Below are 17,014 nucleotides of genomic sequence, written 5' to 3'. Positions count from 1 at the left end.
CCGCTGAAATGACGCGCATCAAAAAAGCACCTGCCTCAAGCCGCCGCCCAGCTGAAAGTAGCTCTCAATCCAGTGGTTCAAAACGACCTCGAAGTGAAGAAGATTCCTGCCCATCGGACCACAATGCCAGACTGTTGGCCAGAAACAGTTTTGCCTCTCTTCCGGTACAAGCCGCTCCCGATCAGATTATTCTGAAAAAGGCGAAAGTACCGCCGCTTTTCACAACTAATAAAGAGATCGCCTCCCTCCGGAACGAGCTCGCAGCTTCTCATATCCATCCCTTATTCAAACTTTGCAGCGTGGGCACCAAAATAGTTTGTTCGACTGAAGACGACTTTAACAAAACCCGACAGTATCTCAAAACCAAGCAGCTCGAGTACTTTACCCATGACTCCCCGGGAAACAAGCCATTGAAGGTCGTTATTCGAGGACTGCCAGAAATTAAACCGGAAGACATCGTGATGGAGCTGAAACACCTAAACCTCAAGCCGATCAAAGTGTTCCCCATGAAACGTGCTGAAACAGGAAATCATCGAGACCTGCTGTATCTGGCCCATCTTGAGAAAGGTTCCATTAAAATGAACGACCTCCGCAAAGTGCGAGCTCTCTTCAACATTATTGTTGAGTGGGAGTCTTACCACCCTAAGAAACGCGACGTCACGCAATGTGTAAAATGCCTTTCCTTCGGTCACGGGACGAGGAACTGCCACATGAATCCCCGCTGCGGCAGATGTGCCGGTGCGCATGAAATATCGAGCTGTGAACAAATGGTCGAAACATCAGAACCGAAGTGCGCCAACTGTGGGGCTAATCACGAAGGGTTCAACCGTGCCTGTCCCAAAAGAGCTGAATTTATTGAAATCAGGAGAAAAGCGTCCACCAGGAATCAGAATAGTCACAATCGTCGTCGAAACTCCCCCCCGCCAAACACAGAGGAAAATTTCCCTCCTCTTCGGTACAACGTGCCGAATCTACCACCCCTCCAGCTGAACCAACCTAGAAAAAACCTACAATCAACCTTCTCTGCACAACATCGAATAACCAACGCTGCCGCAGAACCATCAGCGCTTCAAGTTCCCCCGTCAACCTGGGGAAACTCAGGTTCCTCGACCTTTCCCTCTGCTGATGACACTCTTTTTTCTCCAGACCAGATGATGGAATTTGTCCAAGCAATGTACAAAGGACTCAGCCAATGCCGATCTAAGGAACAGCAAATCCAAGCCGCAACTAGAGTGTTGCTAAACTTCATGAGTCAATATGGGCCCTGAAGAAAGCATCAACATCCTCAACTGGAATGCTTGTTCAATCAAGAACAAAACCCTAGAGCTCGCCGATTTCCTTGAAAACCAAAAAATAGACATCGCTGCCATCACAGAAACTCACCTCAAACCTGATGTGAATCTCTACATCCCTGGTTTCCACATTGCCAGGATGGATCGCAACCAATCGGGGGGCGGAGGTGTTGCCATCATTTTGCGGTGCAACATTAACTGTCGGCTGTTGCCCAGCTTTGGGCTTGGAATCATCGAAGCGATAGGAGTTGAAATTGACACTGCGGTCGGCCCAATCACCATCATCGCAGCTTATTGCCCCAAGCAATCAACCATTCACGACGGATCGGCTGCAGCATTTCGCCAAGACATCATGAAACTATCTCGACGACGTGGGCAATACATTATTGCTGGTGACCTCAACGCAAAGCACCAATCCTGGGGTAATACTCGACGGAATAGCAACGGAACCATCGTCCAACAAGTTCTTGAGGAAGGTCATAACATAATCCTGAGTCCTGATTCTCCCACCCGATTGAGTCGCTCCGGGATCCACTCAACCATCGACATCTTCATCACCAACATGAGGAACGTTTCCGATCCTATGACCATCCAAGACCTAAGCTCTGACCACTACCCAGTGGTGGCGAAAGTGGGCTCCCTCGTGAACCGACATCAAATCCTGCGACGGAATTATCATCGTACTGATTGGGTCCAATTTCAACTGTGCGTTGACTCCTACATAAACTACCACACCCAGCCGCAATCATCTGAAGACATCGACCAGTGCCTACAAGAAATCGACGAAGCGATATCTGCAGCCCGGGATCAACATGTGCCAGCCTCCAGATTGGTGAGTAACTCTTTAAATTTAGACAGGTCTACTAAATATCTCATCCGGCTCCGTAATATATATCGTCGTCAATATCAACGTTCTGGTCTCCCTCATCTGAAGACTAACATGAACCGTCTCAAAAAAATTATTCAAGTCAGAATCATGGAACAACGAAATCGAGATTTTGCAAACCACCTTCGCTCTCTCCCAGATTACAGCAAACCATTTTGGAAGATGACTAAGATTTTGAAAAACAAACCTAGACCTATCCCTCCCCTTTCCTCTCCCAACCAAAACTCTACGATTTTACTAACCCCTGTCGAAAAAGCCAACGCTCTTGGCCAACATTTCGTAGCTTCCCACAATTTAGGCCGTGCCATAATCAGTCCGCACGAGTCTGCCGTTCAAATGGTAATGTCTAGCGTCGCTGATACTCCCGTAGAAATCCCTGTAGAGTCAAGAATATCTGCTGATGAGGTGATAGCTTCAATCAAAGTAGCAAAAAATATGAAAGCCCCTGGTTTTGATGGTGTTTTCAACCTGGAGTTGAAAAATTTGAGTACGACATTCTTTGCTCACCTAAGTATGGTCTTCAACAAATGCCTTGAGCTTGGTTATTTCCCATCTCGTTGGAAGCTAGCAAAAATTATACCAATCCATAAGCCCGGCAAAGACCCCACAAGTGCTAAAAGCTATCGACCCATCAGTTTACTGTCCTCCATCTCGAAGTTATTTGAAAAGCTGATTCTTAACCGTATTCTTGAGTTCTCAAACCAGAATAACATATTTCTCCCAGAACAGTTCGGATTTAGAAAAGGTTATTCCACAGTCCATCAGTTGCTTAGGGTTACTAACATCTTAAGGCGGAACAAGTCCGTATCAAAAACATCTGCCATGGCCTTTCTGGATATCGAAAAGGCGTTCGATAATGTTTGGCATGATGGTCTTGTATATAAGCTGCACCAATCCAACTTCCCCATCTACATCGTGAAAATAATTAAAAACTATCTTGCGGATAGAAAGTTTCAGGTCTTCTTGAGCGGCTCTCAATCTGAAACATTCATCGTAGATGCAGGAGTTCCACAAGGAAGCCTCCTAGGACCTATCCTTTTTAATATCTACACCTCAGACGTTCCTCCCCTTCCGGGTGGTGGCATAATATCTATGTTTGCAGATGATACAGCCATCATCTATAAGGGTCGAGTGATTCGAGCTCTGACACGAAAACTACAAGAAGGTCTAGATTTTCTATCCAACTACTATAACAGCTGGAAGATTTGTATCAACGCGGCCAAACACACAAACTATCTTATTTCCACACTCAAAATCACCTCGGCTTGTTCCACCTGGTCATTTAAAAATTCATCTTGCCAACACTCCCATTGAATGGTCGAGTGAAGTAGTTTACCTAGGTCTAACCCTTGACAGCAAATTGCTATTCAGATCCCATGTAGATAAAATATCTACAAAATGTACAATCATGAAACGATCTCTTTATCCCCTTATAAACAGAAAATCTTCCCTTACCCTTAAAAATAGACTTGCAGTCTACAAGCAAATAATCCTTCCCTTAATCGAGTATGCGTTGCCAGTCTGGGAGACATGCGCTAATACCCACCATTCTAGGCTGCAAATCATCCAGAATAACTTCCTTCGAATGATTCTAAACAGTCCCCCAAGAACTAGAAACTCTGAAATCCACCAACTAGCTAATCTTCAGATTTTGGGAGAACGGAAATCAATAGTCCTGTCTAGATTTAGAGAGTCATGCGCTAGATCCAGTCATCAGATCATAAATGATCTGCTAGTTTAGTCTTAAGAATTTATAGTAGTAGTTAGGTAGGTTATCAAATTAATTAAATTGAAACTCTAATACTCTTCGTGCAAGAGAAATTTCAAATTTGTTTGGACACCCTAAAATAAAACTAATACAGATGTTTAGTATGATTAGATAAAATAAAGCTGACGGGCCTTTCTGGCTTACCACTTAACATGTAAAATTAGCAGATAAAACTGAAAATACTGGAAATAAAAAACATTAAACTTGAAAAAAAAAAAAAGAATATTGCTCATTCGTTTACGCATAGTGGAAGAATACGGACACACCAGCAGTGCAGAGCAAGCAGAGCAAACACAACAACAACAAGAACGAGGAGAACAAGTTTTCTCCTAGAGCCGAGATAGGTCGTTCGGTAAGCTCTCACATTTTGTGAAAGAGTTTAGTGGGAGTTACCGAGCGCTCTGTTTCGACTCTAGGAGAAAGCAGACGAAAACCAGGAACATTTCCGAAACCAACCAACCCGATGGACGCAAAAACGGAAGACGGCAAGGAACACGACAATGGCGCAGCTGCTCCTAAAAAGCGGTGGGTTAGGTTCGCATTGACAGTCGCAAAAAAAAAAGGTGCGAAACGCAAAAAAAAAGTATTGGCACAGATGAACAGATGTACAAGCTCGAACAAAAAATCTTCTGAAACTTGTGTAAAATTTCCAGTGCTCTATTTTAAAGAAGCCGTTAAAAAATGACGAAAAACAGTGCCATCTATTGCTAGATTGCTAAATTTTGAACGGCGCAATAGATGGCACTGTTTCTAGATAGTTTTTTTTAGATGTACACGCTCTTTTTTTTAAACTCAAAATTAAGTATTTTTGGTTCAAAACAGCACTTCGGTGGCTTCCCTCAACTTTGAGTTTGACTGGGCAATAGCAAAACTAAGTTCTGATAGGCATACTCAAAACTAAGTTCGGCAGCCGAACTCGGATTTATCCTTTTTTTTTCGAGGGTAGCTGATTTTCAGGGAATTAAAGGATGATTAAAATTTGTTGTACCCGGATGTGGCTGTTCCGGTACATTGCATTGTAATTACAGAGCGGTGGAAAGTTTTGACATTCCCGGTCAAAGAAAACTTCCGGATGTTACTTCCCACGGGAAGTAAACAACATCCGGAAGTTTCCGGACATTCCAAGCCGCTCACCATATGATGACAATGACGGACAGAATTTTACGCTGACACGGTGAACATGCATTTCATTATGAAGTTCCTTCATAGTCTTCCGGTAATTGTTCCGGAACGACATAATTTTGCGACGTGTTCGTTGGTTGCTGTTCCGGTTCGGACTGAACTCGCTAAGTGTTTTCAGTCCAACAAAGAGAGTTCAATTTTTAGTTCATAAGGTCGAACTCAGCTTTGATCCCTCGCCGAAGGAAAAATAGGGATCAATTTTGAGTTCGCAGTTCGAACTCCGTTTTGATCCATCGCAAGGAGGAAAAAAGAGTACTTAACTTTAAGTTCATAGAATCGAACTATGTTTTGAACCTCGGTCATACTTAATTTTGAGTTAAAAAAAAAGAGCGTGTAACAATTTTTCGAAAAGACGCAATGGTATTTAAATTCAAAAATGAATAAATTTAAATACTATACGAAGAATTATTCTATACAATTAGATTAACCACGAATAATTTTTTGCTTAGGAAAATAGCATCATCATAGTTTTTTCACTACGCAGGGACTGCCGAAATAACAAACAGATGTACAAGCACTGATAACTGATGTACAAGCTAAGCCTTGAAAAGTGTGTAAAGTCCCGACGACCGTTTTGAATCAATTTTATGTTTTTTGGTTGAGCCACCAGATATCTCCAAGGACACCAGAGAGAACTGTCAAGAAGAAAATGAAATGTAAACAAAACAAAACAACAAACTTTTAGTCAATTATGAAAAGGTCGTATCTATTTGACGAGTTTCGATCAAATTGATGTTGAAGATTCGTTACACATTTTTGATCAAAATTTTACGCTTAACGCTGTTTTTCGAATTGCTTCAAACTAGCATGAAGCACTTAATATAAACAGATACTATGTAAATAAAAAAATAAATAAATAAATAAACAGATATAATGCGTGAAAATGCCCGCTCAGAGAAGCCTAGAATCTGTATTTCTTCGTTGGATTGTTAATTTTAAGCTCAACTGGATAAAATAACTGGTTCGTCTGGCTTGTTCAAAGTTGTTAGTTAGCCTCTATAGTAAAAAGAATCGTGGTAAAATGGACCAGATGAATTTACCTTGCTGTGAATATATTGAAGCCGTCCATTTTTCTACGATGTTAGTTTATTAATTTTTGAGATCATATACAATTGCGCTCTTCCAAGAATCAGGTACTTCAAAAGTTGATTCGGCTTGTTTAAATGATAGCATTTGAAATTATGAATACGTTTCTGGAATTTTATAATTCAAACTTGTATATTTGTCATTTCGTCAGTCTCTCTAGTGACAATATTATAATGATGCCATTTTTCTCAGCTGAAATTTATTCTTAGTTCATCTAATTATATACATAGAGCAATTTATCTAATTGTATTTAAATTTATTTATTAATGATTTCAAACACCATTTCGCCCTCTCGAAAAATTCTTACTTGCAAAAGAGCCATCTAGAAACAGTGCCATCTGTTGCGCCGTTCAAAAGTTACAAATCAAGCAATAGATGGCACTGTTTTTCGTCACTTTTTAACGGCTTCTTTAAAAGAGAGCACTGGAAATTTTACACAAGTTTTTGAAGATTTTTTGTTCGAGCTTGTACATCAGTTATCAGTGCTTGTACATCAGTTATCAGTGGTACAAGCTTAAATTTTAATATTCCAGAAACCAGTGCAAAATTTCAAATGCTATCATTGAAACAAGCCGAATAAACTTTTAAAGTACCTCATTCCTGGAAGAGCACAATCGTATATGATCTCAAAAATTAATAAATTAACATCGTAGCAGAATGGACGGCTTCAATATATTCACAAGGTACCCAAGTAACCATAAGCATTAAGCCAAAACCCTGAATCAGCATTAAATCAACATTTCTAATGCAAGTTAGCATGAAATCAACATTTCTAATGCAAGTTGGCATTATATCAACATTCATAATGCTTTTTAGTTTTATATAAGCATTATTAATGCATGGAAGCAATAAAGAAAATTAGCACTAATGATAGCACTATATACACATATAGAGCTACCCAAGCAACAATTTAAATCCATAATGGTTTTATTACAAAAAAAGGAAGTTTTCTAAAGGGATTGAATAAGTGTTTATGGCTGTGAAGCGTATTTCGATAAGATCGTTATATAAACTGTCTTCAGGATAACTACACAACCATTATATGACCTCATTATAAGTGCTCGCCCAAAATCTTGGATATTTTTTTAACCGTGTGTATAATGGTTTTGTAGGCCGCTTTAAAGCAATATCAAAACCTTGCTCTACACTCTAATTCTCCTTGACTCAGATTTGAAGGAAAACAATTCAAAATGCGCCAAAACTGGGAAAACTCAAAATTTGATTAGAACGGCACAACTCAGAAATGAATAGTAGGGGTTTTCGCGAATTCTGAGTTATTTTCAATCAGGCATTTTTAAGGTGCGTCTTAACGGTCTGAGCCAAAACAACTCAGAATTTTTAAAATTTGACACGGTTTCGAAAGGGTTTATAAATTTTTGAGAAATAAATTGAAATTTCGAATGAAACAAAATTAATTAAAAAAAAGTCAGAAAATAAGTTTATTTCCCGTCGTAAATTTTTCACCTTATTTGATGTGTGACAACAAGCATATACCATATTCTGATGTTGACGAGTATAGCATATTTCTGACTCCTGACAATTCGACAAAATATTCGATGATGTACAAGCACTGGTACAAGGGAGCGTACGGTATTGTCTACTTCTCTATCGGTACTTTTATCACGACTGTTCATGTACCGTGTAATCTGCCTAACCTTCCGGTAGTACCGATCCTGGCTGTTCTTCGTGCTAATCGATTGAGGATTGCTGCGGATAGGAACAAGATTCCCCTGCGGCATCCGACTGGAATGTACCTGTATAGGAAAAGCTAGATTGAGTATGGCTGAAAATAAACAAAACTCGTGAATTTTAAAATCTTACCCGTTGCCTTTTATCGTCGTAGTGGATGATCAGCAACCAGCATTTTCTTCGTTCTCAAATACATTCTCAGTCCTAAAGGCATCTGCTGTTCAGCCGGAACTTCCACCGATCCCAGTGGCGAAAAGCTGCGCCGCATCCGTTGGAAATTAACCTAGAGGGGAACAAAATAAATAGAACAAAAAACAAAACAAACTTAAATTTTTCCAGCTTTCGTTATGATTCCTATATATTCCTTTCTATAGAAAAAAAGGATAAATTTGTTTTTTTTTTTTTATCTCTTCATTTGAAATAACATTAATTAATATCTAAATATTTTATGAATATAGGGGGAACTTGTCTACTACCGGACAATTAAAGATTTGAGTCATGTACCTCCAAACATTATATTTTTTGTTATTATATTTTCCTCCACTGATTTGAAGAGTAACAATATTACGATAAGGACACTGCAGTACGAAATAAAATAGTTATCAATCAAATCCAAAAGTGATGAATGGTCACAAAAATAACTTGATCAATCAATGTTTGCACAAATGGCACAAAAATTTAGGAATATTTGGGCGATCATTATCGTAATATGTACTAGCCAAAATCTTTCAACGTCTAATATTGGTTAAATTTTGCAGATCAGATAACCATATTAGCCCACTATTTACTATCTTTTATGGTGTCAAACATTATTGGAATAATGCGTTTTGGAAATATTTATGTTGTCCAGCCATAGACAAGTTTTCCCTTTGTCGTTTATAAAATCATTTATGTAAGTAATGGGATGAATCATCCAACAGGATGAAAATCCCTGAAAAAAAAAATTATGTAAGTAACTAAAAAGTGTACTTACCGTGATTCACTGAACAAAATCGGGCTATATAATATATCGGGTCAATCCAATAACTTCTATAAATTAGGGTCTTGATAAAAGATAATAGCATTTCTAATGAAAAGTAAAAGAAAATCCAATAGATTCTAGCACTTGGTTTTGGTTGATAAAAATCCGTCTGAAACTGCTAAAAGATCCAATAAATTTTATAAGGCAGTCACCCGTAGTAAAATGCATAAGAAGATCCAATAACTTTTATCAAATTTAAACCATTTAAATAATATCGATTCTAAAAAGGAAGATTATTCGTTCGTAAATTAATCATTGTTCATTTTCAAAGCTCAATCCAAAATACTGGTAAGTAGTTTATTTTGATCTGCAATGCAATGAAATATTGTCATTATTTTTATTCCAGAATCCATAAATGCGGAAATAGCAGGATTTATTTTATTTAATTTCGCTCGATGAAATTTTTTCTCCAGCTCAAGAAGAAGACGATCTATGTGAGGGGAAAACTATATTCGCAGCTTCGTGTGGCTCAATCAAAACATAGCGCTCGATGAGAGGACTTTTTTTTGACATCGCAATACGTCAGGATGTACATATTTCGTCGGTAAGTTCATATTAGTTTAATTATTTTGAAGGAAAAGTAATAGTGTTAAAATACATTCCAGAACAAAAGTCCATTAACCATATTTTATGGATACCACCACACGGCAATGAGCGATACAACACAGGAAGAAACACCAGCTGTATTGAAAGTACGGCGAACATCCAAAAGTGCATGATATGGAGGATGCGGTATATATATTAATTAAAAAAACTAAATTTAAGGAAAGTAAGTAAAATAAAGCAAAACAAATTTTTAGCTAAATAAACATTAGTAAGTTTCATTGGACCCCACGATACCGTTTCATTTCATCTGCAAAAATAATAAATCATATCAACTTGCCACACTACTGCATTTATCGGAATTTCCAATGAAATCAATCCTTCAACCATTTCAATAGAATAAATTTTTTCTAGTACTGGTAAAAAGTATTGGATTTTCTAGTAGTGCAAGAGCATTGGAATTTCCGATATTCTTTATAGCCAGATTTAGTTCAGTGTTGTTACTTCATCTGCAACTCCCAGTTTCCTTGAACGGAGAAGTTTCTCTGTTTCCACTTCCAGTCTCACTATTAATGTTCAACTTTATGACCAGGGCGAGATGTTCGTTTAAATTTAACAGACGGCCACTGCTCGCATCGGATCTTCCTATGTTAGTTAATGCTCGCCATAGTCCTGCTACTACATCAGGTAGATTGCCGGTGTCTAACATTTGATGCTACAGCCCCTGCCATTAGTGTTCCGGAGAACCTCGAGTTTCGTAACATGAAATTTTATCCGACTACCGTAGCGATTCCTATAAGAAAAGATTAATTAGTTGAATTTCCATTTAAAATCACATTATTATTATTTGAATTCTAAATATTTTATTTATACTCACCATTATTTTTTCGTCAACCACTCCGAGCGTCGCATACCGACAATCATTTTGTGTTTTGAATCTCTCTGAGTTGTTTTTATCTATTTTGCTCGAAAAAGTGTGAGTCTTTGCTAAGTCCCAGGATTTGGAACTCGCTAGATGAAAACAACTCAGAATTTTGAAGGTTTTTCACTCAGTCGTTTTCATCTTCATACATGGTGCGACACCTGAATCGAAACAAAGCAGTCTCTGAATAATTTAAAATTACCGTGTAGGACCGGAATAAAAATAAGTCAAAAAGGACTTGAAAAATACCCAATTAAGAATGACACTTGAAAACCGACGCAAATGTAAACAACAATGGCAGCAACAAAAATTTTCACTTAGCTGGCCGCTAGCAACAATTGAACAATCAATAATACCCCACAGGATCGGATGTTACGCAGGAAGAGATAAGACCGCGACAGGGAAGGATAAAACCGTTGTGCCAAGTTTGCGGTAGCCGTTACTCGCCGGGCCATTCATTTGAAAGTAATTGCAAAAACTCCACCGAAAAGAAGCACAGTGTTCTTAAATCCCAACTTCGAGCCCCCGGAATACAATTCGGAATGATGTTTATGCTACATTTCGGTAGAAATGAAATCCCTAAAAATCTAACAATTCATTATTTCGATAGTTACTATCTTGTTGCATTGCATACCCGAAGATTTCTATCAATTGTTTCGCTAGATTCTATCGATAATAGTAAACCGAATAAAAAATATTTCTCTAGAAGATAGTTGAATAAAACACATTTTACAATCTATAAATTTATATTGTTCACAAACGAATTCTCACTACAATCCAGCACAAGCTTAAATGATACTTTTTCTTTGTTGCATCTGTTTCTTGTCCCTATCGCGCTTCCTGCATTGTTTTCGTCGGTTCACCGGTATCGGAACCTTCGAGGTTCAAACACCGAGTGGTCAGTAGTGCTCGGTTTCGGTCACTAAAAATCAAATACCTACTACTGTTTTTGGCACGTTCCACGTAGTATCCTTTCACCCGGTTTGGGAAGTCGTTTTTTATCCAAAGACAGTCAACTGTGTCCCAAAAATCATATTCCCGGCGAACCTGGAAATTGGACAGCTATTATTTTTTTCATATTCAATATGAAAAGCATTAAATACTTTTTACCTGGGTAATCACAGATGCTGCGGTTTTCCCGTGCAGCCTTTGCTCTGGTTCCGAATGAAAGCGGTCCCGATCGGCAACAGCATTCCACGAATTTCGGATCATTCTCGTAGATTTTATCGAATATTTCAACGTCGAATCGGGCACAGAAAACAGGATATCGAGCCTTGGCTAAATTTGCGGCAGCCTTTTTCGTTTGATGAAGCCTGGGTTGCCAGGTGCCCAGATTTGTCTGTAAAACCAAGACTTTTGACCCTTCGTCCAGATATTGGTCAGACACAGATTTTGCCCAGATTTTTGCTGAGAGTGCCCAGATTTTACAGACTTTTGAAATTGAGTGATGAAATCAATATTCATGTATCGGATTTGATCCGTAAGTGCTAGATTAGACTGTAAATCTCGCTTGTATTCATGAAACCAATCATTCATCATAGTACTTTGAAATATACAAAGTAGGCCATTCCGCTCTTTTTCAACGTATTGGTAAGAGGCCCCGAAAAATAGTTATGAAAAAAAACTGGCAAATAAATGGAATTTATCAAAAAATCATATTTTTCTTGAAATTGACAAGAAATAAAATTATGAGAAAAATATGCACTGATGCATTTTAATGCAACGAACAATATTTGGCTTTTCAACACCGCTAAATGAAATATGCAATGGGCTTTTTCTCGATTAAAAACTAAAATTTGATGATATTTTTTACCTTGTGTGGCCTTTTTCCTTTGTGATTTGGATAAAAATTCAAACAATTTGACTTTTCATCACAGATATACGAAGTATTTACGATCATTTATCAAATGTTTGACATAGATAGAAGAAAATATTACATTGCTTGCTTTCAAAAAAAGAGGGAAAACGATGAAAACTTCTTTTGAATGCTCATTACTCATGGTTCAGATCCGAAAATCCAATGCATAAAATAGTTTCCGGTGAGCCTGAAGAATCAATCTTTAATCTGAAGCCCTTCTCAAAAGAATCGAATGGCTATCGACGGATAAATTAATAATTTTGATTGCTATTCCATATAAAACTGACAAATTTTCATAACTATTTTTGTTGATATGCAAGCATGCTGTGTACATACACAGAGCTTTCGAGTGAGGTTAAGCGCAATGACCTACTTGTTATTTTTCATGTACTATGATCATTCATAAACTTTTTTTTCGGCATGGCCCCCCTCCCCGCTCACACGCATCAAAAAAATTGTTATTCAGTATCAAAATTTCAATCTTCCTTGTGCACAGACACACACAGACTTTTTTTCAAAATTGCCCAGATTTTTTATCCTCAACACCTGGCATCCCTGGATGAAGCGAATGATTTTTTTTTGTTTTGTTGTTATTTTGCACTGACAGCTGCACTGGATTAAAAACACTTATAAAGATCCGGGAAAAGATCTTTTGGTTTTATAAAGGGTAAAATAGTTTTTTGAAAGAAGAATTGCTCCTCAAATGGTATTCGTACAGAAAACATTGACTTATAAATGATTTTTTCAAGCTAAAAGGGTTTAAAAAAAAATGGCCACTTTCTGATGAAATAATGAGATTTTTTATGAAAATCTCGTCGAATATGATTGTTTGCATTGTCAATTACCACAAATTACTAGAAATAAAGTTATTTTAACAAAATTTTAGACCAAATACTGATAAAGTAAACTAAATAAAAATGATGAAATAAATTGGATGCATTAAATATTTAAAAAAATATTAAATTAGGTCTCTTATTTTGAATAATCACAAGAGAGCGCAGATTATTTAAAAGTATTTCGAAATATTACCCGATAAAATTAAAAGCGCAGTAACTTTATTCATTAGGAAATCTAAAAAACAATTGAGATAATTTGTTATTTTTGATGAGTCGTAGTTGAGAAAAACATTTTTTTTAACTGAGTCGGATTATTTTATTTTGATAAATGCAATTTAAAAACCTTTCTCAGAAATATTTTTTCATGAATGATTTTATCATCTGTCACTAGAATAGATTATCTTGAACCGGCCTTCGGCAAAGCCCTTTTGAATCCATATGGTTGTATAAGGCACTTATAATATTTACTTCAGAACCTCCTGTAGGTGGGCCTTTTTACACTTATAGGTTTTTTATAAATGTTTTAATGGGGTTTAAATAACTAAACGTTGTTTTATAGCGAAGTATTGTAGCGCTCTTTCAGTTTCTTATAAAACTTAAATTGTTACTTGGGCTACTCTACAAAGTTAACAAGCATTAAGAGTGGTGTGACCCGGACAGTACTTGAAGTACGGGTTTTTTTCACCCACCTTATCAGCATCAAGAGTGGTCGAAATGGTAAAGGCGCAAGGAAAGATAAAGGCTGCTGCGGGATCCTCGGTTCGAGACTCATCAAATGTAATCCATATGTCAATTATATTCACTTCTTATTTCATAGAAGAATTCATTAAGCAGGCATAATTCTCCATTCAGCATGTTGATTGATGTTGTTGATAATAATTAGTTATTCTTTTGATTTTTGTTCATTTTAATTATTCAAAAAAAATAATAATTAAGTAAACAAAAGGTGCCTTAAGTATGCATTGTTAATGCTTTTATATGGCTTGCGAAAAATGACGTTTTGATGGTGCACTAATTCAGCATTTGTAATGCTTATTAAAGGCTATGTTGTGATAGCATTTAATCAGCCCGCTATTTCGCCTTTTCAGCATTAAATCTGCATTATATACGCATATAGTGCAAAACAAGCATTAATACAGAGTTATATATGGGAATATAGTGTTGATTAAGGGCTATGTTTTAGTGCTTATGGTTACTTGGGTAAATTTGTCTGGTTCATTTTACCTTCATTCTTTTTACCAAAAAAGACTAACTAAGAACTTCGGACAAGCTAGTCGAACCAGTTATTTTATCCAGTTGAGTTTAAAATTAACAATCTCATGAAATAATACCTACTCTAGGCTTTTCTGTGCGAGCATTTTCTTGTATCATATCTGTTTCTATTTTGTGTTTAGTGCTAGTTTGAAACAATTAGAAAAAAGCTTAATGCTAAAAAATTTCATTACGTCAATCATAAATGTGTTGCGAATCTTTATCATCAATTTGCTCAAAACTCGGCAAATAGTAATTCGACATATTCATAACTGACTAATAGTTTGTTATTTTGTTTTGTTTACATTTCACTTTCTTCTTGACAGTTCTCTCTGGTGCCCTTGGAGACATCTGGTGGCTCAACCAAAACACATAAAATTGATTGAAAACGGCCGTTGGAACTTTACACACGTTTCAAGGCTTAGCTTGTACATCAGTTCATCAGTGGTATTGGTGCGTTTTAAATAGTACGCAAAAAAATTAATGGTGCGTGGATCCTAATTTGACCGTCGCAGTCAAATTGATGAATATGATTAATTCTAAAATTTCAATTTCTTCCAATTGCAGGAAGTTATCCAAAAAGAAGTTGCTCGAGGAATTGAAACGAGCAATCGACCAAAACAACAGCCTGAGGGAAAAAGTTGGCATATCATCCAATGGTGCTCAAGGTGGTTATTAGTGGTATGAATAAGGTTTAGCAATTGCTTCGGTAGCTTTTACTTTGCTCGAAATCAAGCAAAGCAAAAGCCCAAAGCATTTGCTTAGTTTGGTATGAATAAACGTTTGCTTAGCAGATGTGTACTAAAGTCTTAGAACATAGCTTTTGCTTCGTAAAAAGAGCTATCCAACCAGCAGAATCTGAAATTTTCTAAAGTAAAATGAAAGAAGACGATCAAAAAATTGAAAAGTACGGCTAAAATAGCCATGAAATCGACGGTGCGGGTGGTGGGTGTAAGAACGATCGGAAAAATTTAAGTCAATACATGCTCGCATGTTGATGTTTAAGGAAAATTGAATATTGTCAAACAAAAATTGGCCTAGCTTTTTAACATTTATCATAAGCTCTCCCACACGTTTTCGGATCGGGATAATCCGATATATAAAAAAAATAGGCAATAGGCGTGCACCTTAACTTAGATGTTTTTTTTAATCTTTGAATTATAAAAAAATCATATAAATTTGGGAGATCTGAATTATGTTTAAAATTATTACAACTTTCTTCCAACTTCAAGCCGATTGGGACTTCTTCCACTGTAGCCGGAATTTTTTTTATTTGAAATATTTACTAATTGATTTGTTTTGTTTCATCTTAGACGAATCATTTCATACAACAACAGGAATATGAAAAAAGTTGGGTTATCACTTCGACTGTTCTTTATCTATGTTGAAAATGCCTTTTTAAATTGTATTGCAGTGTAATATTGCTAATTTTATAAATTCATGACGTTGTTGAAGAATTTGTTTATTGGAAAAGTCTGCTACCAAGCATGCTTAGAAAATAAAGTAATTGCTAGGAGATTCCTCGAGCGATTGCTTCAGATTTGGGCTTTATTCATACCGAACTAGCTTGTTCTAAAAGTAAAAACTCCTGACTGAGAAAACAGCTGTCAGAAAAAACTTTATTCATACCAACCGAAGCAATTGCTTTCTGCGACTGCTCGAATGCTCGATTTAGTTTAGCAAAAGCAATTGCTAGGGGTTTTTCATACCACCTTATTAGTGGTATGAATAAGGTTTAGCAATTGCTTCGGTAGCTTTTACTTTGCTCGAAATCAAGCAAAGCAAAAGCCCAAAGCATTTGCTTAGTTTGGTATGAATAAACGTTTGCTTAGCAGATGTGTACTAAAGTCTTAGAACATAGCTTTTGCTTCGAAAAAAAGAGCTATCCAACCAGCAGAATCTGAAATTTTCTAAAGTAAAATGAAAGAAGACGATCAACAAATTGAAAAGTACGGCTAAAATAGCCATGAAATCGACGGTGCGGGTGGTGGGTGTAAGAACGATCGGAAAAATTTAAGTCAATACACGCTCGTATGTTGATGTTTAAAGAAAATTAAATATTGTCAAATAAAAATGGCCTAGCTTTTTAACATTTATCATAAGCTCTCCCACACGTTTTCGGATCGGGATAATCCGATATATAAAAAAATAGGCAATAGGCGCGCATCTTAACTTAGATGTTTTTTTTTAATCTTAGAATTATAAAAAAAATCATATAAATTTGGGAGATCTGAATTATGTTTTAAATTATTACAACTTTCTTCCAACTTCAAGCCGATTGGGACTTCTTCCACTGTAGCCGGATTTTTTTAATTTGAAATATTTACTAATTGATTTGTTTTGTTTCATCTTAGACGAATCATTTCATACAACGACAGGAATATGAAAAAAGTTGGGTTATCACTTCGACTGTTCTTTATCTATGTTGAAAATGCCTTTTTAAATTGTATTGAAATGTAATATTGCTAATTTTATAAATTCATGACGTTGTTGAAGAATTTGTTTATTGGAAAAGTCTGCTACCAAGCATGCTTAGAAAATAAAGTAATTGCTAGGAGATTTCTCGAGCGATTGCTTCAGATTTGGGCTTTATTCATACCGAACAGCTTGTTCTAAAAGTAAAAGCTCCTGACTGAGAAAACAGCTGTCAGAAAAAACTTTATTCATATCAACCGAAGCA

General features: G+C 36.7%; 1 protein-coding gene and 1 long non-coding RNA gene across 3 annotated transcripts; both read right to left on the bottom strand.

Moving 5' to 3' along the window:
- Positions 1–7,634: 7,634 nt before the first annotated feature.
- LOC129738870 (uncharacterized) lies at positions 7,635–10,402 on the bottom strand. 2 transcript variants are annotated; one of them, XR_008735667.1, is made up of 4 exons: positions 10,345–10,402; positions 8,877–10,260; positions 8,036–8,186; positions 7,635–7,968 (listed from the first exon to the last, which is right to left on the bottom strand). It is a non-coding gene; the product is annotated as an uncharacterized LOC129738870 (long non-coding RNA). The 2 variants fall into 2 exon arrangements; XR_008735666.1 differs by having other exon boundaries at positions 8,036–10,260.
- A 746-nt stretch (positions 10,403–11,148) lies between these two features.
- LOC129738864 (uncharacterized) lies at positions 11,149–11,885 on the bottom strand. The gene is made up of 2 exons (XM_055730179.1): positions 11,500–11,885; positions 11,149–11,436 (listed from the first exon to the last, which is right to left on the bottom strand). Exons 1-2 carry the CDS (start codon positions 11,599–11,601, stop codon positions 11,218–11,220), a joined length of 321 nt encoding a protein of 106 aa, XP_055586154.1. The 5' UTR covers positions 11,602–11,885; the 3' UTR covers positions 11,149–11,217.
- Between the last annotated feature and the right edge of the window lie 5,129 nt (positions 11,886–17,014).

Source organism: Uranotaenia lowii, chromosome 1 (assembly GCF_029784155.1).
Source record: "Uranotaenia lowii strain MFRU-FL chromosome 1, ASM2978415v1, whole genome shotgun sequence".
Taxonomy (NCBI): domain Eukaryota; kingdom Metazoa; phylum Arthropoda; class Insecta; order Diptera; family Culicidae; genus Uranotaenia; species Uranotaenia lowii.
This window is presented reverse-complemented; position numbering and strand designations above follow the sequence as displayed.

Coding starts and splice junctions, on each gene's coding strand:
- LOC129738864 (XM_055730179.1), bottom strand. CDS start 11,601: ATGATCCGAAATTCGTGGAATGCTGTTGCCGATCGGGACCGCTTTCAT. Junction 11,437..11,499: donor CAGCATCTGTGATTACCCAG/GTAAAAAGTATT, acceptor TCCAATTTCCAG/GTTCGCCGGGAATATGATTT.